The sequence below is a fragment of the Theropithecus gelada genome, chromosome 8 (genome assembly GCF_003255815.1).
Source record: "Theropithecus gelada isolate Dixy chromosome 8, Tgel_1.0, whole genome shotgun sequence".
NCBI classification, from domain to species: Eukaryota; Metazoa; Chordata; class Mammalia; order Primates; family Cercopithecidae; genus Theropithecus; species Theropithecus gelada.
In genome coordinates this window covers 52650943-52674513 of record NC_037676.1, presented here as the reverse complement: position 1 = coordinate 52674513, position 23571 = coordinate 52650943, and the positions used below count along the sequence as shown (strand labels likewise).

The following is a 23571-nucleotide window of genomic DNA, read 5'->3' as shown; positions in this document are numbered from 1 at the left end:
AGAACAAACCAAATCATTAACTTACGTGGAAGCATTACGTAAAATGTCATAATCTCAATGTAAAAGCTTCAAATCCATTTAGTTATTAAACACTTAGAGAAATATTCAAATTATGTCAATTTATTTATTTGTTTGTTTTCCTTCTTTATTTTGTCACATTTTATTTTAAGTTCTGGGGAGCATGTGTAGGATGTGCAGCTTTGTTACACAGGTAAACATGTGCCATGGTGGTTTGCTGCCCCGATGAACCCCTCACACACGTATTAAGCCCCACACCCATTAGCTGTTCTTCTTGATGCTCTCCCTCCCCTCAACGACAACTAGCCCCAGCGTGTGTTGTTCCCCTCATGTGTCCATGTGTTCTTATCATACAGTTCCTGCTTATAAGTAAGAACATGTGGTGTTTAATTTTCCGTTCCCATGTTAGTTTGCAGAGGATAACAGCTTCCAGCTCCATCCACATCCCTGCAAAAGACATTGCCTCATTCCTTTTTATGACTGTATAGCATTCTATGGTATATATGTACCAAGTTTTCTTTATTTAATCTACTATTGATGGGCTTTTGGGTTGATTCAGTGTCTTTGCTATCATGAACAGTGCTGCAATGAACATACACATGCATGTGTCTTTATAATAGAATGAGTTATATTCCTTTGGATGCATAGCCAGTAATGGGATTGCTGGATCAAATGGTATTTCTGCTTCTAGATCTTTAAGGAATTACCACACTGTCTTCCACAATGGTTGAACTAATTTATATTCCCACTAACAGTATAGATGCATTCCTTTTTCTCTGCCACTTTGCCAGCATCTGTTGCTTCTTGACCTTTTAATAATCACCATTCTAACTGGCCTGAGATGGTACCCCATTGTTGTTTTGATTTGCATTTCTCTAATGACCAGTGATGTTGAGTATTTTTTTTTCATGTTTGTTGACTGCATGAATGTCTTATTTTATGAGGAGACTGTTCATGTCCTTTGCTCACTTTTTAATGTTTTTTTTTTTTTCTTGTAAATTTGTATAAGTCACTTGTAGGCTCTGGATATCAGGCCTTTGTCAGATGGATAGACAGCAAAAAATTTCTCCCATTCTGTAGGTTGTCTGTTCACGTTGAAGATAGTTTCTTTTGCCATGCAGAAACTCTTTATTTTAATTAGATTCCATTTGTCAATTTTTGCTTTTGTTGCAATTGTTTCTGGCATTTCTGTCATGAAATCTTTGTCCATGTCTATGTCCTGAAAGGTATTGCCTAGATTTGCTTTTAGGGATTTTAGTTTCGGTTTTACATTTAAGTCTTTAATCCATCTTGAGTTAATTTTTGTATAAGGGGTAAGGAAGTTTCAATTTCCAGAAATGGATAGCCAGTTCTCCCAGAATCATTTATTAAATAGGGAATCCTTTCCAAGTTGCTTCTTTTTTCAGGTGCACTATATTTTTCTAAATTTTCACCTTCAATCTTCCAATATTTTTAGACATTGTCTTGTAAAAAATGTATTTTATATTTGGATATCTTACTGTATGCTTACTATTTGTTCAACCTACTCTAGTTTGCTTTCTGTTTTTATTTTTTTGTGAACTTCTTTTAGTACATATTAGAATTATTTTTTCACTTATTCCTTTGTTAATTTAGAAGATACACATTCTGGCAATTTAGTTAGGGCTTTCCCTAGGAAACAAACAATCCATTTTGACATAACAAAGTTTAATATTATTACATTTGCTTTGTGGATATTTTTGACATTGCTTTTGTAATATATTGTAATTCTGTTAATTTATCTAAACACCACAAGAAAGTTTGCCATGTTAATACAAACAATGTTCATCTAGATTCATCTACATATTTATTTTGTCCTGTACTATTTACTCCTTCTCACATCTCCAAGCCTCTATCTGGCATGATTTTTCTTTGCCTGAAATAGCACCCTTTACTTTGCTCCCTACCTGGTTGATGGCTTCAATTATACTTTAAACCTCAGCATCACAAAATACACCTTTGTAACAAACCTGCACATGAACTTCCTATTTCTAAAATAAAAGTTGAAAACAAAAGAAATTAAAAAAATAGAACACAGAATCTGATCCATCATAGTCAAGTATTCAATAAATATGTGTTGAATAAATAAAAAATACAAAAAAATTAAAAGTACCTTGAATATGTCTTTTAGTAAATCTTTGTTTTGTTGAATTTTCTTTATTTTTATATTTGTCTGAAAATAAATTTATTTTATCAGGACTTTTAAAAAATATTTCCAAGGTACAACAAACTCAGATAGCAGTTATTTTCTTCCACTACTCTACAAATATCATGTAGTTGTTTTGTTTCTTACATTTTGTTTTCTATTAAAAGTATCTATTGCTTCCAGTTAGAGCCAAGAAGGAATAAAACCACTGCAGCCATCTCTCCCAGCGATCATACCTCAATACGCTACATAAAATGCAAAAGAAAACTATCTGAGAATATTGTACAATAAATAATACTAAGAACTTTGTAGAAAGAAGTAAAAATTGAATAATGACTAATATGGCAACCAGGAGTTTCCTGTTTTTATTTTGTTTTCCCTTTCTTTTTCTCACTTCCTTTATTTCCCAGCATGGACTTGAAGTCAAGACAAATTAAGTCATGGACAACAAAAACTTTGAGAGAGCGTGTCCTACTGATCAGAGACCTGGGAAGAGGCCCCTGTGAGCCAGCAGCTATGGAAGACATCTCTGTAACTGTTCCTTTGTTTTGGCTCCTGAGCTGACTCCAAGGCCTGCTGGCCATGCAGCTGCTGCCATGGAGCCTGGGGCAGCTAGGCCAGTTGGAAACCTGGAGAGAAAATCCACCCTCAATGTAAAGGATCTGGAAAAATTAGTTTCTGTGACATGAGGGATCCCCATTCTTCTCTCCTTTTCTCATGCTGTTTTTTCCAGTCATGAGGAAATGTGCATCAGTACAGGAAACTAAACTCTGAGAAAAGTCTTGGATTTCTGGACAGAAGACCAAAGAGAGTGATGCTGGGATCCAGTGAGAGTGGGGAACTCCCACCTAGGAGGGAAGGAAAGGAAGCGATATCCCAATTTTATGTGTGAACTGCGAGAAGCTCTGGGTCCACCCCAAGCAATGCATGTGTGGAACACCCAAATGGCGAAGCAAAGGCTTTGAAACTGAGCTGCTACCATAGACACTGCACAAAAATCAGACAGAACTGTCTAAATCTAATCATGTTGTTCACCTGCCGGATAGTTCTTGTGGTAGGCCAAAAATGCTCCTCCCAAAATATCCACATCAAAAACCTAGAACTGGATAAAGGATCCTCGCAGATCTACTTCAGTTAAACATCGTGAGGTCAGGCTGGAATATGTGAGTGGGCCCTGGGACCAATGACAAGTGTTCTCATAAGTGACACACAGAGAAAGAAGCAATGTAACCACAGAAGCACAGGTCTATGTGATGTTGCTGTGAGCCAGGGAATGCTGGCAGCCACCAAAGACTGGGAGAAACAAGGCTTCTCCACTACAGAGTCCAGAGGGATGTATCCTGCTGGCTTCAGATTTCAGACAAATGGGCCACAGAATTGTGAGAAAATGAATTTCTGTTGTTTTAAGTAACCAAGTTTGTGGTAATTTGCTTTGAAATTGTTTTAAGAAAATTTGGAATTTTAGGAAACTAATACAGTTCCCTATTGCTGTGTAACAGAATATCCCCAAACTTTGTGACTTTAACCAAATATTTATTATCCTATAATCTCTGTATGTCAGGAGTCCACATGTGGCATAGCTGGGTCTTCATCCTCTGTTTTGTTTTTGTTTTTGTTTTTTGTTTTTGACTTTCTCCCCTACTCTCTAACCTCTACCCCCGCCCCCACCGACCTGATGCTGTGGGAGGGATCGGCCCTCAAAGAAGTGGTGGTGCATGCTGGGCCCAGCCTTCTTGCCCACCCTCACTTTCCAGGGCAGAAAGGGTCCAAGGTTATAATAAGAAGTAAATAGCTTGTCTGTACAGCCTGTGCTTGTGTGGTGTGAGATGGAGTGCAGGGTAGGGAACAGCTGGCATGGGCCTCTGGTTGGTACATCTTTGTGTGTTGATCCCTGAGGTGACTGGCGTGTGCTGAGCCCTCAGCATGTGATTACTGTGGGTTAGCATGTACTGGATTTCTCAAAAGGCTCTCAAGGGTCATCTGCTATCTCATCTGAAGTCTTGTAAGAGAAGCGTCTGCTTCAGAGCTCACTATGCAGCCAACGGACATGGAAGGTGATCCCATAAGGGTATAAATATCAGGAAGTGAAAATCATGGGGGAGCATCTTACTAACTTACCCATCAAAGTCTGATGATTCATATCCCTTATATATTATGCCAAATATATTTACTTATTTCCAAGGTTCCCAAAAACTTCACCCTATTACAACATTGCATATTTTAAAGTCTTCAATTATTTAATATGAAGTAATCATGGAAATAAAAATTGATAACTTTCTACTAATACTTGTTCCTATAGCTGGTGAAATAATGAATGAAAAAAATTGGTAAATTATTAATTGGAATCAATTAATCTTTCTTACAATTTATAAATTTTACGTTTTAGAATCTACTCAAGTCCACTTTACCTAAAATAATAGATACAGGGAGTGAATGCTCATCTAAAATAATAGCAAATGCTCATTATTTGAGTGCTGGTTAAGAAATGAACTGAACCTCACCTACCCCACAACAGCATAGCCTCTGCCATGCTTCGCTTTCCAATGTGAGAGCATAGAATTTGAATAAAATGAGTTGAAACCTGTGCCAATACAGCTTAAGACAAGTCCCTAAAGCCTTCACGCTCTTTCTACTAGACATCATTCACTAAATATCAAATATTAACAACTATTGTAAATATTTTGGAGCCACTCTGAATAGTGATAAAATATAATTTTACATTGTCAGTGTGTGTCTAGGTATTTTTTAACCATTATGATCAATTATTTCTGGAAGAAGAATTTTTTCAGATAGCAACTATAATTATATAGAATTTTTAAAAACTAGGTATGAAAATCCCAGTCTCATAACATTACTTTTAGAAACTAATGAGCAAAGAGAAAAGAAAATGATCAGTACATTGACTAACACAGGTTGTTTTTTGTTTTTTGGTTTTTGCTCTCTTTTATCCTTCCCCTGTCTGTTCTCCAACTAGTTTACAACAAAATGTGATTCATTATTAAAAAGTTTATATACATATGTATGTCTTATTTCAATAGCACGATTTTTAAACTGTCAAACTTATTATTTTATATGCATTTTAATCCTTTTTTCAGTTTTATTTTATGCCTGATAATCTCTTGAGTGGAATTTCTTTAAATATTTTATCACAATATTTTTATTTCTGCACCCATTATTAACAAACTATTCAAGTCAGACTTACACAAGCCTATACTCTCGGCATATTGGCAAATAAAGAAAAAGTTCTATATCTTTCCATAAGGTATTATTTCCAGTATATCTTTAGAATTAAAAAAAAAAGTAAGAGAAGTAGAACGGATATCTAACTATCCTAATCAAAAGTTTTCCTAGCTACTCTTTCTGCCTAATTTATTTCTTTATGCTAATCAACCATATTGTTTCATCAATGCATTGTGCCTTCTCCAAAGTCAATGTGACTTTCACATTTTTTATTGCTATGCCTAGTAACTTTTCAACATTTATGTAGTACTTTCCATATCAGAGTACATTGTAACCTAATTCTTTTGAATGGAAACTGATTACAAGAACAAAAGAACATGTAATTAGAATATAGAAACAGGAGGTGAAAGAAGAAATATATAACTTTTAATATTCAACAAACATACGGATCTCCCAACAGTTAAAACAATAGTATAGGGGAATCATTTGCTTTCCTAAGTAAGATGGTGAGCACTTAATACAAGGATGAAAAGCAAGCAGTAAAATGTGGCTTGTCCCTCCTTAGGCTTACAGAAGGTAGAGACATTTGCATCTTCACTGTTTTGTTATTGCTGTTGCTTTTAACTAAAGCATTGACTTTTCAAATGCTTGTCAGCTGAAGCACAGCATTCTAACTGAATAGACCGTTTGAAGAAATACAACATGACAGTATTCCCAAGATTTTAGGTCAATGCAAATTTGGATCTAGGTAAGGAAAAAAAAAAAAAAAAAAAAAAAAAACTTTGGGTTTAAAGTTTAACATTGTGTTCTTTCAAAAACATTTGTCTCACAAATATAAGTTCATAACTTGTTTTTAAGAAACTAATCGTTTCTGTAATAAATTCCCTAGCCTCATGCGGTATTTTTCTGTGTTTAACTCTAGAAACATCCATGTAAGTCAGTCGAAGGAGAGGAGACAGTCCCTAGAGAAACACTGCATTTCTTTTCCATTTTATTTTCTTTGTTTTTCAGTCATTCTGAAACCTATGCCCTCTTGTGCAACCTCAACTCTAATGTGGTGACAACACTGGATTAGCAAGGGCGGGCTGGGAGTGAGCGCTCACTCTTGCCCAAGCTAGGCACACCCATGTCTAGCCTCCTTGTTGAGGGAGGACCCTGGGTAAGGCTTGGCATATTTGCACCTATCCTGGAATCACCAAAAAGAAAAAAAGAAAATCTGTTTTTATTCACACTGGAAGCACATTTCCACGTGTATCAAATAACCAAAAATTCAAAAGGCAGGGTGACCCAGAGTTTTGAAAATTATCTATAGAAAGAGACATATCATCCATGAAGAGTGAGGGGTAAACTGCACAGCCAATTGGAAAACACTTAGCATGGCATGGTAAAACTGACCATGCACACATCCCATGACTGTCAACCCTATTCCCAGAGCATCCCATCACCGTATGCATGGCCATTATGATGGCATTGTTTGAAATAGCCATAGACTGGAAACAAGACAGTTGCCTTTATTGGCTAGTGGTCCTCCTGTCGTTTTAGAAAGGTATAGTCGCCACAATCCCTTCTTATGTTTCAAAGCAAAGTCTACTCTGTGCAAGGATACTTCGATCTGAAGGGTCATTTACATAAGAACAATTTTGTGTGTTCACGTGCTGGTGACAGAGTTATGTATTTCTGCTTGACCATTTGTATATTAGACTCCCGATCACCCTTAAGACTTCTGAAATGCCTCAATATGGCATGAACAATTGTGGACTGAGGAGAGAATTAACACAAGGGTATGGATGATGACAAGTACTTTTTCTAAAACAATTATTATTAATGATACCTAGACTGATATTCAGTAAGCTGAGGTTTATGGTTTTGTATATTTTGTTAGACTATATTTCTCATAGAAGTATTAATAACAGGGAGAAAGAATTGTTTAGGTTACTAAAGAGTTAAAATAATGCGAAGATAGCTACAATAAAGAGACACAGGAATGTGGAAGGAAGAAACGGTTGTAGTGGAAAAAGAGAAAATGCAGAGAAGCCATTTCTAATAATACAGACCAGGCTCTACCTAATGTGAGATAACGGCAATCTTCTGACTCTTCTGACTGTTTCCTTCAGTCTCTATGCTAACTCTTTCGTCCTAGCCTACTACTCCTCAAACCTTCCTAACTGTAATTCTAAGATCTCTAAAGGTAAACCAATAATGCTGTCTTGAATTCCAGTATTATATTAGTCCAGAACGATTTTATTTAAATATATTTAGCGATTATATGCTAACTACTTGTTTTCATTTGCTTAAGTACTGTGGGGATTTACGATGCTTATTAATGGAAATCTATGCAAATTATTGAACCATAAATTGGGCTAGAACTCTCAATTTTCTTTCAATAAGTATTCCAAAATTGCTTTCATAATGAATTCTCATTCTGAGAAGAACACTAAACAATTGATGTGAAGTTACATATATAATTGAAGGATTTTATAACGCCTGATAAACCCTGGCTAGGTATTCCTTGAATCATCACTTACATTGTGCTTTGTGAGATTTGAAATATTAGTTGCTATTGCTTGTAGCCAGTCAACGCAGTCTTCAGCAGAGAGGCACTGAATAATCCCACTGCAGACCCCATCCACAGCAATGACTTGAAAGGCATTCTGCCTGCAGAGGTTCAGAACAAATCAGATCAAAACATACTGTCATTGATCTATTTGCAACTCATAATAGTATCTGTTGAAAAGCTTATCTTTGAAACAATATAAATATCAGCCTCCAAATTCATATTTGGTTACCTGAGTTTATAAACATCTCTGTTTTAAATGAAACACTGAAGATAGACCCAAATGACATACAATTTCAATTTAGTAGGAAGCATCTTTAGATTCAGGTAACTATGGAGAAACTTTGACTTCTAAAACATACAATATGTAAATGAAAGAGAATCTAAGAAATTTTAGATGCATTCTTTTCCCAGTTTGCTATAACATTATGCATAGTTTACTTATTATTTAGGCTACCTTTGTCTCCTCTTAACATTTGTCAATGCATTTTCTGACTTAGAAAGATCGCAAACACAGGCAATAAAACATTCAGCGTGACATTAAAAAGTCACTGGATAACATCAGTGGCAGCACTTTATCCATTGTTCTCCACCCTCATTCTCAGTCTGTTCATCTTCTCAAAGATGATTTGGAACAAGAGATTCATACCTCCTTTCCAGGTCTAAATGATCATGCTCTCCATTTGCATGGATGCTGAAAATTTCATTAACATTAAACTTTTTTCTTAAAATGTTATGATCAGTCTAAGCATTCTGAAAGTATATTATTGACTTTTGTTTTTGTTGTCATAGACAATTAAATGATGCTTTTTAAAATTGTTCACAAAAGTGCTATTGAATTTAAAAGTTTGCTCTATAGTTTCAGTGACTTCCTTACTTCCAGATATTTTAATATTTAGATATAAACTTAATGGACAGGAATATATAAAATCCCAAAATGGATGGAAACCAGCCAAAGTCTCATGCTTAAGAATTACTTCATTGTGCAACATGATACACAAACTATATTTCAATTCCAGTCAATTATGAATAGAAAACTTCTGCAATTCAGTATTCAAAATGCTATGTAAAATGTATAAATTTATATGTTTTCTCCAAACAAACACCTTTCCTGGCTCTTCTACTAGACATTTGTGGATATAAAACATGAGTTTAATCCCCAAACAAAGAAAATCCGGTAGAGCGTGTCTGACTTAGGTCTCCTGCTAGATTTATGCCACTCTGCCTTCCTGTCTCAGAACTGGACACATGGTAAGGCCTTGGGCATTCACAACTCTGAGGGTTCAAATTGTCAATATTTTTAGAGAAACTGGTTCTCATATTTTGGACACAGCACTGTATAATGAAAATAGGGATGTGCTCAGATATACATTTTTGTTTTCTTTTAAAAATACATTAAAAGAATTTCGGAAGTATAACTATTGTGCATCTCTTTGAAATAAAGTTAGTTTGATTTTGTGACAGTGTACGCATTGAATGAAAATAATGTTATAATTTCACATGATATTTTTAGCTTTCATTCTGATGTTTAACAAGTAAGATGTTTAAAGTATTCAGACAGAAGTTTAACCATCCATAGAAAATGAGAAATAATTGGAGTTTAGTAATACATATTTCTTTCTGCTCACTGGTTGTAACCACTGCTTCATTTACCATAAATTAAAGCATATCTTGATCATGTTTGTCTTCTCTGCTTTAAATGAATAACAGCAGCTAGATATTTTTAGCTAATAAAAGTCAGTACACTTAGATCAAATCTTCAATCTATGTAATTATGGATGCTACATAGTCCCTACATAGAATAATTGAGGGGCTGATCTTTTATGAAACTAGACTTGTAAGTTAATACATATGAATTTTTACATTCTGTTTCAACTTTTCAAATATGGAAACTCTTTCATGAACATAAGTGAAACACTTGAACAGTTTATTTGATTACATATGACCACTGATAGAATAAGTTGATCATAAAAATTACAGTTATCTGGGGCCTCTATTACTAAGTAAAGAAGGTTATTAGTAAACTAGCTCACTTAGTTGTGCCTCAATTTCATCTAAAGTGAGAAGAATTTACTGTACATATTTAACAAGTATTTTCTGAATAACTGGTGGATCTAAATACTTTAATATATGGATGAAGTTCTATGTATAATATTCCCCTGAATAATCCATCAATATGGTCTTGATTGCAATATTTCAGTGTTAAAAGAAAACGTACCCACATAGAATTATTGTCTCATCAAGCACTAGGGAAAAACTGCAGTGCTTTTGTTTTTATTTGTAGCTTTTAGAAAATGTAATTCTAGATAAACAATAAGAGTTAATATTTATTATGGAATTAATAGACTCCATTACCCATTAATTTAGCATTGTGAGACATTAAACTTTTACAGCATTAACAGTAACCTTATGGATACCCAGACAAAACTATGTGTCTTAGTCTTAGTTATATATATATACACACGCAAAAATTACATCACTGAAGAGTTAGTCCGAAGTTTTTTGTTCAGGCTTATTTTTCCACTGTCCACTTATACAGTTTTCTAAAGATTCTTGGTAACTCTTCTGGCAGTAAAAAGTATTTTCAAATGTTGCTCAATTTCAAAGTAGGTTTATTCATTTAAAATACAAATTTAGTCTTCCTTGAATGAAAAGTATACTGCTCACTATATAAATTCATGAATAATTTTCTTTTTTTTTTTTTTTTTTTTTTTTTTGAGAGGGAGTCTCGCACTGTCGCCCAGGCTGGAGTGCAGTGGCCAGATCTCAGCTCACTGCAAGCTCCGCCTCCCAGGTTTACGCCATTCTCCTGCCTCAGCCTCCCTATAGCTGGGACTACAGGCGCCCGCCACCTCGCCCGGCTATTTTTTTTTTTGTATTTTTTAGTAGAGACGGGGTTTCACTGTGTTAGCCAGGATGGTCTCGTTCTCCTGACCTCGTGATCCGCCCGTCTCGGCCTCCCATGAATAATTTTCAACCTAACATAAGCGATCAAATAAATATACATCATTTCTAATTAATACACTTTGTGATTCCTGTTTTGATTCATTGTTGATTTTACCCCACAAGAGGACATGTACTTTTATGCCACAGAGATTAAAATGTAAAAATTTGGAGTGGCTGGAATGAGCATGAGTTCTGGGAGCTCACCATGGAAAAACAGGCAGACTCAGAATGAGGTGGGCTTAAAGTCTGCAAGGAACCACTGCAGAACTCTATGTAGAGGACCACAATGGCTAGATTTGTGTGGCTTGGGTGGTCCTGTTAGACCAGCGAGGGAAGGACTCTCACTGGTAAAACTTGAGGTGATATGAAACTGAAATAAACCTATATTAGTGAGAGTGAAGATGAAGCAACTTAGTTCACTTAGTTGTGCCCCAATTTCCCCTAAAAAATGAGAACGATTTACAGATTTAACAAGGATCTCGGTACTTTCACATATGGTTGAAGTTCTACGTATAATTTCCCCCTTAAAGGCATTAGAAATGACGTGATTCAATAACTGCTTTTTTAAATGAATTATGAAGGAGTGAGTAGAATCAAAACTGCTCCACCATGTTGGGCTAAGCAGTGGGATGGCTTGGCTGGGGCAGGTAAGGGAAAGCAAAACTTTTAAAGAGGAGATAATTAATCCAAAATAAAATGTTCAAAGCATGAAAAGCGTAGTATATCCAGAGAAATATGTGCTGTCTGGCATATTGTGTGTGGATCTGAAGAAGAGGCAAGTCATGAAGTTGGTGATTGGACAAGGCAAAATCAGTGATAATTCACATATCTTGCTGCAACTTGATCCTGAGGGTCAGGGGAGCCAGTGGAGACATTGAAGCACTGGAGGAAAAGGGTCATGCTTATATTTTAGAAATCTCTCTCTGTGGGGTGAAGGATATGGAGAAAAAGTGAGAATAAAGTCTGAGGGATGTGAGAAGGGTATTGCAATACACAAAAGGAATTATGAGAAAAATCAGTCTCAGAGTGGCCCCGTGTGAAGACGGAACATTGACTCATTTACTTGATTTCATTATCACTTAATTGGTGGGAGGATGCTAATCAAGGAAAGGAAGAAATAAGAAGAGGCCCCTCGGGTTTGTGACTGTAGCGTTTTACTGTCTTATTGAGTGTAATCCACACACAGCAGGCCTGAGTTGTTTCTTCCCTGTGTGCGCTACCTTAGTTCACTGCTGTGTCTTCTCTTTAATTTTTCAGGCACAAAACCTAAGCTGTTTAGGTACATCAGGAGCTTTTTCAAGTTATTTTTTGTGACTTATTTTCCAGACCTTAAATTCACTAGATGTTTCATGAGTTGAAACCACATAACTCATCATTCCCTAAAGAAGTCCTGCACTTTATGCAACAGTGTCTTTCTCCCTGGTACTCTTTGTGTGAAATGCCCATCTATGCTCCTTCAACATCTCCAAGGTCCTTGCAAGTCAGTTAACACTGGGAAACTCTCTGACCCGCAGTTCCTCTAGTCGTGAAATGAGGAAGGCAACACATATTCTGCACACCTCAGGCTGTATTTTGAAGGCTATAGACTGGACTTCTTAAGAACTGAAAAATCTGTCAAAAATACCAGTTGTGTTATTTCTGCCTGTCAAAATCCATTTCAAATTTTAAGAAGTTAACTCAGGTGCCATCTATTCCATGATATTTTCTATAATCCTTGTATTTGGAATGAATCTCTTCCACTTTAGTGCCCCTAGACTTCCTGATTCCTTTATTGCAACGTTTGTTCTCTGTGGTATTAAACATGTTTGTGTAACTGCTAAATCCTGTTCGATCTTACTAAGCTGCTAGCTCCTTGAAGGAAAAGCCATATATGCTATTTTATACCTCTCATAGCATTAGCACAGTACTCGGAGACTTTAATCTGTAAGTAAGGAACAAAAACAAACAAGTCCATCTCCATTTTACTTTCACAATCCACTGCTTTTGCTAACTTGATATCTAGTGTTGTCCAAGACAGCTCCACTGTCAGACTTGAATTCTCACATTTCTGTTCTTTAACTATAACCTCTTCGTTTCCATCACCACCACATTACCCTATTATTTTTCTGATCTTTCTTAGTCCTTCCAATTACCCTAGTTCATATATCTGTTCAGGATCTAGCTGCATTGCCTAGACTGAGCTGCCTGTTCATCCATGCAAATTATGTGTTAATTTTTCACTTTAGAATTTCCTATCACTGTGACCTCCAGTCACTCCAATCTTACTACTTCCCAGCCCTCAATAATTCCAATTTAACTAAACGAATATCCTTTTCTTCCTGACATGGCAGGGTTCCCTACCAAAAGTAATAAATTGTGCAAAGAAGCCCCAGTACAATTGATCTCTGGGACCCCAAGATCCTTAGTTGCTCTTGTCTACTTTGCTACCTTTCTCCCCTCACGGGAGCAGGTATTACATATGCAGATGCTTACCTGAACGTCATTTTATTTATCTCTTCCTGGATAATCCTAGTCACATAACAGCTCTTCCATAATTTCTCTGTCCTTCTATTCCTGAATCCTGCCATTTCTAGGGCATTTGAAACAGAAGGCATTGCCATGCAAATTTTGAATATCTCATCACATCAGCAGAAGCATTACATTATATACCTTTAACTTATATTCGGTTAAAATTTATGGGCTTCAAAAATACATATTCTACCATTTGATCAAATGTAAATTTTATTCTGTGACTAAAGCCTAACAGAATATATATACTTCTTCAAGGATTATTTCTTTTTCTTTTTATTTTATCAGTTTTCCAGAGTTATTCAAGCACCCTGGAATACTGTTCTGCTCTGACTATGGCAAAATTAAAATTACTATTAATTAATAGACTCATATCAATAATTAATAGACTCATTAAGTAAGTGTGTTATAATAAACTGGAAAAATGAAACAAATAACGACTCTTTAGCAAGATAATTTGCCCTAGATTGAAATAACTATACAAAATTGATCTAAAATTTTTCAAAGGAAGTGTGGACTTTTCCAAAGAGAGTTATATATTTTAAGGGGATTATGACAGTTTCTTTTTAATCCCCTACATAATTGTGTAAGAACAAGTGAAGAGGTTTATGCCAGAGGAAGGAATATTTGCATGACTTATGGAGAGGGTCTTAATGGTATTTAGTTGATGTTTTCTAAAAATTATTTATTGTTCCTGAGTTACATACAGACCAGTCCTTGTGGACCTCCTGACCAATCTGTGAAAGTGGAATGCAATCAGTCCAACTTCTGTATCCACTTTTGAGAACCATATGCCACATCATGATGATGAAACTGAAGGGCAACTGCCGCATCAGACGTGGGTGCTGTTTCTGTTTATGAGCATATTTGCCATTGAGTCTTCCTTCTCTTCCAGGCACAGTGGCTCATGCCTGTAATCCCAGAACTTTGGGGTGCCGACGCAGGCAGATCACTTGAGGTCATGAGTTTGAGACCAGCCTGGCCAACATGGCAAAAACCTATCTCTAATAAAAAATACAAAAATTAGCTAGCATGGTTGTGGGAGCCTGTAATCCCAGCTACTCAGGAGGCTGAGACAGGAGAATCACTTAAACCCAGGAGGCAGAGGTTGCAGTGGGCCGAAATAGTGCCACTGCACTCCAGCCTGGGTGACAGAGTGAGACTCTGTTTCAAAAAATAAAAAAGTGAGTCTTCCTTCTCAATTAGTAACGCATGCCATGGAATGCTTAAATGTTATATTCCCTTTTCCCCCGCATCACATTTTTATGAATATACTCTTACACATTGTGCTCCTTTCTCTACTGTCATTATCTTTCTTCCTATAAACTATTTTTTATCAATTAGCTTCTACAATTATTCTACCCAAAGTCACCCCCAAATTAATCACTGTTCCTCAGTTCTTTCAGTATTTCTTTTCTGTAGTTGATACAATCAACTGTTTCTTCTCCTTAAAACCTTGATTGAAATAGCTTCTATGACATCCTTACGTCATAGTTTTTTTTTTTATGCCTATCTACTTTTTTCTGTTTCACACATTCACTAATTGGGCTTCCTCCTCAGATCCCCTAAAATATACATTTCTGAAGCTTCCCCTCCTTCAATGAACAGCCATGAATTCAGTATTTACTATAAGCCAGATACATATTTGGCTTTATTGTTAGAGACCCATTTGCTAAGATTGCTGTGTTATTAAAAGCACAATTTTTATAACCACTAAACTTGCCTACTGTTTAGATACTAAACTTCATCCACCAGTGTCAAACCTGTCACCATCTGAAACGTCTTCATCTCAAGGTAAACAGCGTGTGCACTCTGGGAGAAAACTAGAAATCCCACTGTCATTTGAGAACTTTTAAAGTCCAAAAGCCTACTTTCAATATTGTTGATTTTCATAGTGTTTAAAAAGCATGCAGTAGATGATAATTCTACCTAAGGAAAAAACTAAGACATTAACTTTTTTCATTAAAATTCATTTAATAAATATTTGTTGAGTACTTTCAGTCATAAAGTATGCTAAACACTGAGAGTACTCCTCAAAATTAAACTCTCAAATTCAAATATATATATAATATGTATATAATATTATATAAACTGACGTGCACATATTTATATGCTCATTTTGCATATAAATAAAATAAAGCTTGAAGAGATTAAAAGAACAGCCAGTTTTAACAATCTTTAACTCTTATTCTAATACCCTTGACACTGCAATATTATAACATACTTCAAAATTTAAAGCATATATTTATATCTGAATCAGGGTCATTACATTATGATAAATGTAAACTATGTTATTACTGATAAAAATATCATGATTGATAAAAATATGATAAAATATCACTGATAAAAATATCATGACTGATAAAAATATCAAAACATGATAAAAGTATGTTTTAATTTATACATACACAATAGTACATGACTGTAACACAACTTGATTGCAATTAAATATGACAGGTATTACATCACTAAAGTTAAAATCATGAGCTATGGCAAAAAAGCCACCAAGAAATAATATCCTAAGTTTGAGCCAAGCTAAATAATTTTATTTATTTGTAATCATGGGCAGCGCTATTTATAATAGTCAAAATATGAAATCAACCTAAGTGTCTATCAGTGGATGAATGGCTAAAGAAGTGTAGTATACATACATTACATTCATATGTACATATACATATATATGCAATAGTATATTATTCATCTATAAATCTAGTGCAAATCACTTATTTATCTTTTCTTGCCCCCTGATCCCTCACTGAATCTACTACTACTAGTCCGTGAGCTTTTTCAGAGAAAGAATCAAACGCAATGTCTCCCACTTACAGATATTAAATCAATATTGATTGAGTGAATGAGTAAACAATAAATTAGCTCTTGAATGTGAATCTCTATGAAATCCATTCTGAATAGTGCTATGTTTGTAACTGCTTATTGCTGTCATGTGTATTGAGTGTAATTAATTCAGCTGATGAAGCTGTTGATGTGCTGAATGCCATAAAAATGAAAATGTAAGGAGTCATCTGGACCCATTCAGACAATTCTTTCTTGTCAGAAATTTCTCTAGCTAATTGTCTTCAAATAATATAACTGCATTTTTTTTAAATAAAAAAGAAAATAAATATACACTTTTAAAAAATATGCATTCTCTTAATAGAAACATTAAGAGAGCTCTTAAGGCAGAAGGAAAATAGAACCAAAAGAAAGAAATGAGAAGAAAGATTAAAAGTAGAATATGTTTGAATAGTTACATGAAAGAAATAATATATTTTGAAGTATCTAATTTACATTTTTAAGTATATCAAAAATATGCTGAAACAGAAGGAAAAACAAAAGAATTAAAGTGTCTTAAAGTTCCAACATTTTCTGAATTTGATATAAACTGTGTTAAACTGTAATAGTTATACACATATGGTTCTATATCTATGATAATGTTTAGACAAAACTTAAACAATAACAAAAAGAAGAATATATGAAAATTGAATAGAGGCAGTATTAAAAATAAACATCTCTAATTATTACAAGAGGTAAAGAAATAAAACAGCACAAAAACTAGTGTGTTGAGCAAAAGGACTTTGAGATATATGTATATCTCAACAGTATAAAATCTAACAAATCAGTTTCAAAATGGGCAAAAGACATGAACAGACACTTCAGTAAGAAAGAAATACTGATGGTGAATAAGTACATAAAAAGATGCTCAACGTCATTATACTATGCAAATCAAGGCCACTGGGACATGTCACTACATATCCATTAAAGTGGTTCAGTAAAGCAACAACACTAAATGCGGCAGAGATGTGGAGAAACAATCATTCCTACATTGTTGGTGGGAGTGTAAAACTGGACAATCACTCTAGAGAGCAATTTGACAGCTTCTTAAAAGACTAAAATACTATTGTAATATAACCCATTCATTGCACTTTTTAGCATTTATCAGAAGAAATGGAAATGTATGCTCCCTAAAGATCTATATACAAATATTCATAGCATCCTTATTTAGAATAGTCAAAAACTGGAAGCAACCTAGATGTTTTGCCAAGGTTGAATTTTTTAAATGTACTACATCTATACCATAGGGTATCACTCAGAAATGAAAAGGAATGAAAAACTGAGGAAAAAAAAAAAAAAAAAACCTACTTGGAAGACTCTCCAGGAAATTATCTTGTGGGAGAGAACAACAACAACAGCAACAACAACAAAACAGACAAATAGACCAATGGAGCAGAATAGAGAACCCAGAAATCAATTCTCTCATTTACAGCCAATTCAGATTCAACCATGGTGGCAAGATTGGAGAAAGGGCAGTCTCTTCAATAAATGTTGCTGGGAAAACTGAAGACCCATATGCAGAAGAATGAAACTAGAGCCCTATCCCTCACCATACATAAAAATAAAATCAAAAGGATTAAATACTTAAATCAAAGGCCTGAAACTATGAAACTGCTGGAAGAAGACTCTGGGGAAATGCTCTGGGATATTAGTATGGGCTAGGATGTTTTGTGTAAGACCACAAAAGCACAGCCAAAGCAAAAATAGACAAATGTTGTTACATCAAACAAAAAAGCTTCTGCACCACAAGAGAAAAAATAAAGTGAGAGACAACCTACAGAATGGGAAAAAATATTTTCAAATGACTCATCTGACAAAGAATTACTGAACAGAATATATAAGGCACTCAAACAACTCAATAAAAAAATCTGATTTAAAAATGGGCAAAAGATTTGGACATTTCTCAAAAGAAGACATAAGCATGGTCAACAGGTATATGAAAAACTGCTCAACATCACTAATCATCACAGACATGCAAACAGAGTGCAATTCATTTAGCTGATGAAGCTGTTGATGAGATATCTCACCCCATTTAAAATGGCTTATATATGAAAGACAGGCAATAACAACTGCTGCTGAGGATATGGAGAAAGAAGAACCCTTATACACAGTTGGTGAAAATGTAAATTAGAACACTTCACTACTTCAGAACAGTATGGAGTTTTTCAGTTCTCAAAAAACTGAAAATAAGACTATCACACAGTCCAGCAATTTCAGTAGTGGGTATATATTTTAAAAGAAGGAAATTAATATATTGAAAGATGTCTGTGCTCCTATGTTTATTGCAACAATATTCATAATAGCCAAAATGTGAAATCAACCTAAGTGTCTATCAGTGGATGAATGGCTAAAGAAAGTGTAGTATACATTTGGGTCAGGCACAGTGGCTTACACCTTTAATCTCAGTACTTTAGGAGGCCGAGGCGGGTGGATCATTTGAGATCAGAAATTCCAGACCAGACTGGCCAACATGATAAAACACCATCTCTATTAAAAATACAAAAAAGTAGTTGAGCGTGGTGGGGTGCTACTGTAATACCAGCTACTCGGGAGGCTGAAGCAGAAGAATTGCTTGAACCCAGGGGCGGAGGATGCAGTGAGCCAAGATCGTGCCACTGCACTCCTGCCTGGGCAACAAGAGTGAAACTCCATCTCAAAAAAAAAAAAAGAAAGAAAGAAAGTGTAGTATACATATATATTGTATATATATGCAATAAATATTCCTCCCTTAAATATTATATTTAATGCAATAAAATATTATTTTATTAATATTAAATATAAAGTATTATTGCATTTATATTTCATATTTTAGTAATATTAAATATAAAATATTATTGCAATAAAATATTATTCCTCCATTAAAAAAAGAATGAAACTCTGTCATTTGCAGCAACATGGATAGAACTAGAGGTCATTATACTGAGTGAAATAATCCAGGCACAAAAAGATAAGTATTCCATCTTCTCACTCATATTTAAGTGAGAGCTAAAAAAGTTGATTTCATTAAGATAGATAGTAGATTGTTTGTTACCAGAGACCAGGAAAGTTAGAAGGGAAAGAGAATGAAGAGAAGCTGACTGATGAATACAAACACATAGTTTAATATAAGAAAGAGGACCTAGTGTTAAATAGTTTAGTAAGATGACTGTAGTTTATAATAATCTATTGTATATTTTTTTAAATAGCTAGAAAAGAAGGATTTGAATAGGTCTCATATAAAGAAAAGACAAATATGAAGATGATGGATATTGTAAGTATACTAACTCAATTTTTACAATTCTGTGAATGTGTTAAATGATCACATGTGTTCTAAAACTATGCATCTATTATGCATCAAAAAATTGAACTAAATAAGGTTATATAGTATTGTATATAATGTTCTCAATAAGATGAAATAACAGGCGAAGAACAGGTTATTAGCTGTCAGAGATTAGAAATGTGGTGAGGGAGGAGGGCAGGAGGGATGCTGGTGTAGTTATGGAAGAACTACAGGAGAATACCTGCAACGATGGAACTGTTCATACAAAACTTGGCTGCATTGGTGGATGTAGGAACATGCATATGTGACAAAATTTCACAGAAATAAACGCGCGTGCACGCGCACACACACACACACACACAAAGAGGTAAAATCTGTGTGGTGACAGAGCCTCCCTCATTGCTAGCACGGCAGTCTGCGATCTAAAGGCAAGGCAGCAGCGAGGCTGGGGGAGGGGCGCCCACCATTGCTGAGGCTTAAGTAGGTAAACAAAGCCCCTGGGAAGCTCCAATAGGGTGGAGCTCACAGCAGCTCAAGGAAACCTGCCTGTCTCTGTAGACTCCACCTCTGGGGACAGGGCACAGCTAAACAACAACAAAAGCAGCAGAAACCTCTGCAGACGCAAACGACTCTGTCTGACAGCTTTGAAGAGAGCAGTGGATCCCCCAAAACGGAGGTTGAGATCTGAGAAGGGACAGACTGCCTGTTCAAGTGGGTCCCTGTCCCCTGAGTAGCCTAACTGGGAGACATCCCCCAATAGGGGAAGTCTGACACCCCAAACCTCACAGGGTGGAGTACACCCCTGAGAGGAAGCTTCCAAAGCAAGAATCAGACAGGTACACTCGCTGTTCAGAAATATTCTATCTTCTGCAGCCTCTGCTGCTGATACCCAGGCAAACAGGGTCTGGAGTGGACCTCAAGCAATCTCCAACAGACCTACAGCTGAGGGTCCTGACTGTTAGAAGGAAAACTGTCAAACAGGAAGGAAACCTACACCAAAACCCCATCAGTACATCACCATCATCAAAGACCAGAGGCAGATAAAACCACAAAGATGGGGAAAAAGCAGGGCAGAAAAGCTGGAAATCCAAAAAATAAGAGCGCATCTCCCCCGGCAAAGGAGCGCAGCTCATCGCCAGCAACAGATCAAAGCTGGACGGAGAATGACTTTGACGAGATGAGAGAAGAAGGCTTCCGTCCATCAAACCTCTCAGAACTAAAGGAGGAATTATGCACCCAGCGCAAAGAAACTAAAAATCTTGAAAAAAAAAATGGAAGAATTGATAGCTAGAGTAATTAATGCAGAGAAGGTTATAAACGAAATAAAAGAGATGAAAACCATGACACGAGAAATACGTGACAAATGCACAAGCTTCAGTAACCGATTCGATCAACTGGAAGAAAGAGTATCAGCGATTGAGGATCAAATGAATGAAATGAAGCGAAAAGACAAACCAAAAGAAAAAAGAAGAAAAAGAAATGAACAAAGCCTGCAAGAAGTATGGGATTATGTAAAAAGACCAAATCTATGTCTGATTGGGGTGCCTGAAAGTGAGGGGGAAAATGGAACCAAGTTGGAAAACACTCTTCAGGATATCATCCAGGAGAACTTCCCCAACCTAGTAGGGCAGGCCAACATTCAAATCCAGGAAATACAGAGAACGTCACTAAGATACTCTTCGAGAAGAGCAACTCCAAGACACATAATTGCCAGATTCACCAAAGTTGAAATGAAGGAAAAAATCTTAAGGGCAGCCAGAGAGAAAGGTCGGGTTACCCACAAAGGGAAGCCCATCAGACTAACAGCAGATCTCTCGGCAGAAACTCTCCAAGCCAGAAGAGAGTGGGGGCCAATATTCAACATTCTTAAAGAAAAGAATTTTAAACCCAGAATTTCATATCCAGCCAAACTAAGTTTCATAAGTGAAGGAGAAATAAAATCCTTTACAGATAAGCAAATGCTTAGAGATTTTGTCACCACCAGGCCTGCCTTACAAGAGGCCCTGAAGGAAGCACTAAACATGGAAAGGAACAACTGGTACCAGCCATTGCAAAAACATGCCAAAATGTAAAGACCATGAAGGCTAGGAAGAAACTGCATCAACTAACGAGCAAAATAACCAGTTAATATCATAATGGCAGGATCAAGTTCACACATAACAATCTTAACCTTAAATGTAAATGGACTAAATGCTCCAATTAAAAGACACAGACTGGTAAACTGGATAAAGAGTCAAGACCCATCAGTCTGCTGTATTCAGGAGACCCATCTCACACACAGAGACATACATAGGCTCAAAATAAAGGGATGGAGGAAGATTTACCAAGCAAATGGAGAACAAAAAAAAAGCAGGGGTTGCAATACTAGTCTCTGATAAAATAGACTTTAAACCATCAAAGATCAAAAGAGACAAAGAAGGCCATTACATAATGGTAAAGGGATCAATTCAACAGGAAGAGCTAACTATCCTAAATATATATGCACCCAATACAGGAGCACCCAGATTCATAAAGCAAGTCCTTAGAGACTTACAAAGAGACTTCGACTCCCATACAATAATAATGGGAGACTTCAACACTCCACTGTCAACATTAGACAGATCAACGAGAGAGAAAGTTAACAAGGATATCCAGGAATTGAACTCATCTCTGCAGCAAGCAGACCTAATAGACATCTTAGAACTCTCCACCCCAAATCAACAGAATATACATTCTTCTCAGCACCACATCGCACTTATTCCAAAACTGACCACATAATTGGAAGTAAAGCACTCCTCAGCAAATGTAAAAGAACAGAAATTATAACAAACTGTCTCCCAGACCACAGTGCAATCAAACTAGAACTCAGGACTAAGAAACTCAATCAAAACCGCTCAACTACATGGAAACTGAACAACCTGCTCCTGAATGACTACTGGGTACATAACAAAATGAAGGCAGAAATAAAGATGTTCTTTGAAACCAATGAGAACAAAGATACAACATACCGGAATCCCTGGGACACATTTAAAGCAGTGTGTAGAGGGAAATTTATAGCACTAAATGCCCACAAGAGAAAGCAGGAAAGATCTAAAATTGACACTCTAACATCACAATGAAAAGAACTAGAGAAGCAAGAGCAAACACATTCAAAAGCTGGCAGAAGGCAAGAAATAACTAAGATCAGAGCAGAACTGAAGGAGATAGAGACACAAAAACCCTCCAAAAAATCAATGAATCCAGGACTTGGTTTTTTGAAAAGATCAACAAAATGGACAGACCGCTAAGAAGACTAATAAAGAAGAAAAGAGAGAAGAATCAAATAGACGCAATAAAAAATGATAAAGGGGATATCACCACCGACCCCACAGAAATACAAACTACTATTAGAGAATACTATAAACACCTCTACGCAAATAAATTAGAAAATCTAGAAGAAATGGATAATTTCCTGGACACTTACACTCTCCCAAGACTAAACCAGGAAGAAGTTGAATCCCTGAATAGACCAATAGCAGGCTCTGAAATTGAGGCAATAATTAATAGCCTACCAACCAAAAAAAGTCCAGGACCAGATGGATTCACCGCTGAATTCTACCAGAGGTACAAGGAGGAGCTGGTACCATTCCTTCTGAAACTATTCCAATCAATAGAAAAAGAGAGAATCCTCCCTAACTCATTTTATGAGGCCAACATCATCCTGATACCAAAGCCTGGCAGAGACACAATAAAAAAAGAGAATTTTAGACCAATGTCCCTGATGAACATCGACGCAAAAATCCTCAATAAAATACTGGCAAACCGGATTCAGCAACACATCAAAAAGCTTATCCACCATGATCAAGTGGGCTTCATCCCTGGGTTGCAAGGCTGGTTCAACATTCGCAAATCAATAAACATAATCCAGCATATAAACAGAACCAAAGACAAGAACCACGTGATTATCTCAATAGATGCAGAAAAGGCTTTTGACAAAATTCAACAGCCCTTCATGCTAAAAACTCTCAAAAAATTTGGTATTGATGGAACGTACCTCAAAATCATAAGAGCTATTTATGACAAACCCACAGCCAATATCATACTGAATGGGCAAAAACTGGAAAAATTCCCTTTGAAAACTGGCACAAGACAGGG

The 23571-nt window shown here is 36.0% G+C and overlaps 1 protein-coding gene across 3 annotated transcripts in view; it reads right to left on the bottom strand.

Annotated features, from left to right (window-relative positions):
• The window catches only part of SNTG1 (syntrophin gamma 1), an 883016-nt gene that overhangs the window by 235423 nt on the left and 624022 nt on the right, over nt 1-23571 (bottom strand). For all 3 annotated transcript variants that reach the window (XM_025394077.1, XM_025394078.1, XM_025394076.1), the window contains one exon: nt 7888-8017. In XM_025394077.1, coding sequence (XP_025249862.1) covers nt 7888-8017 — 130 coding nt within the window. The remainder of the gene's footprint in view (nt 1-7887; nt 8018-23571) is intronic.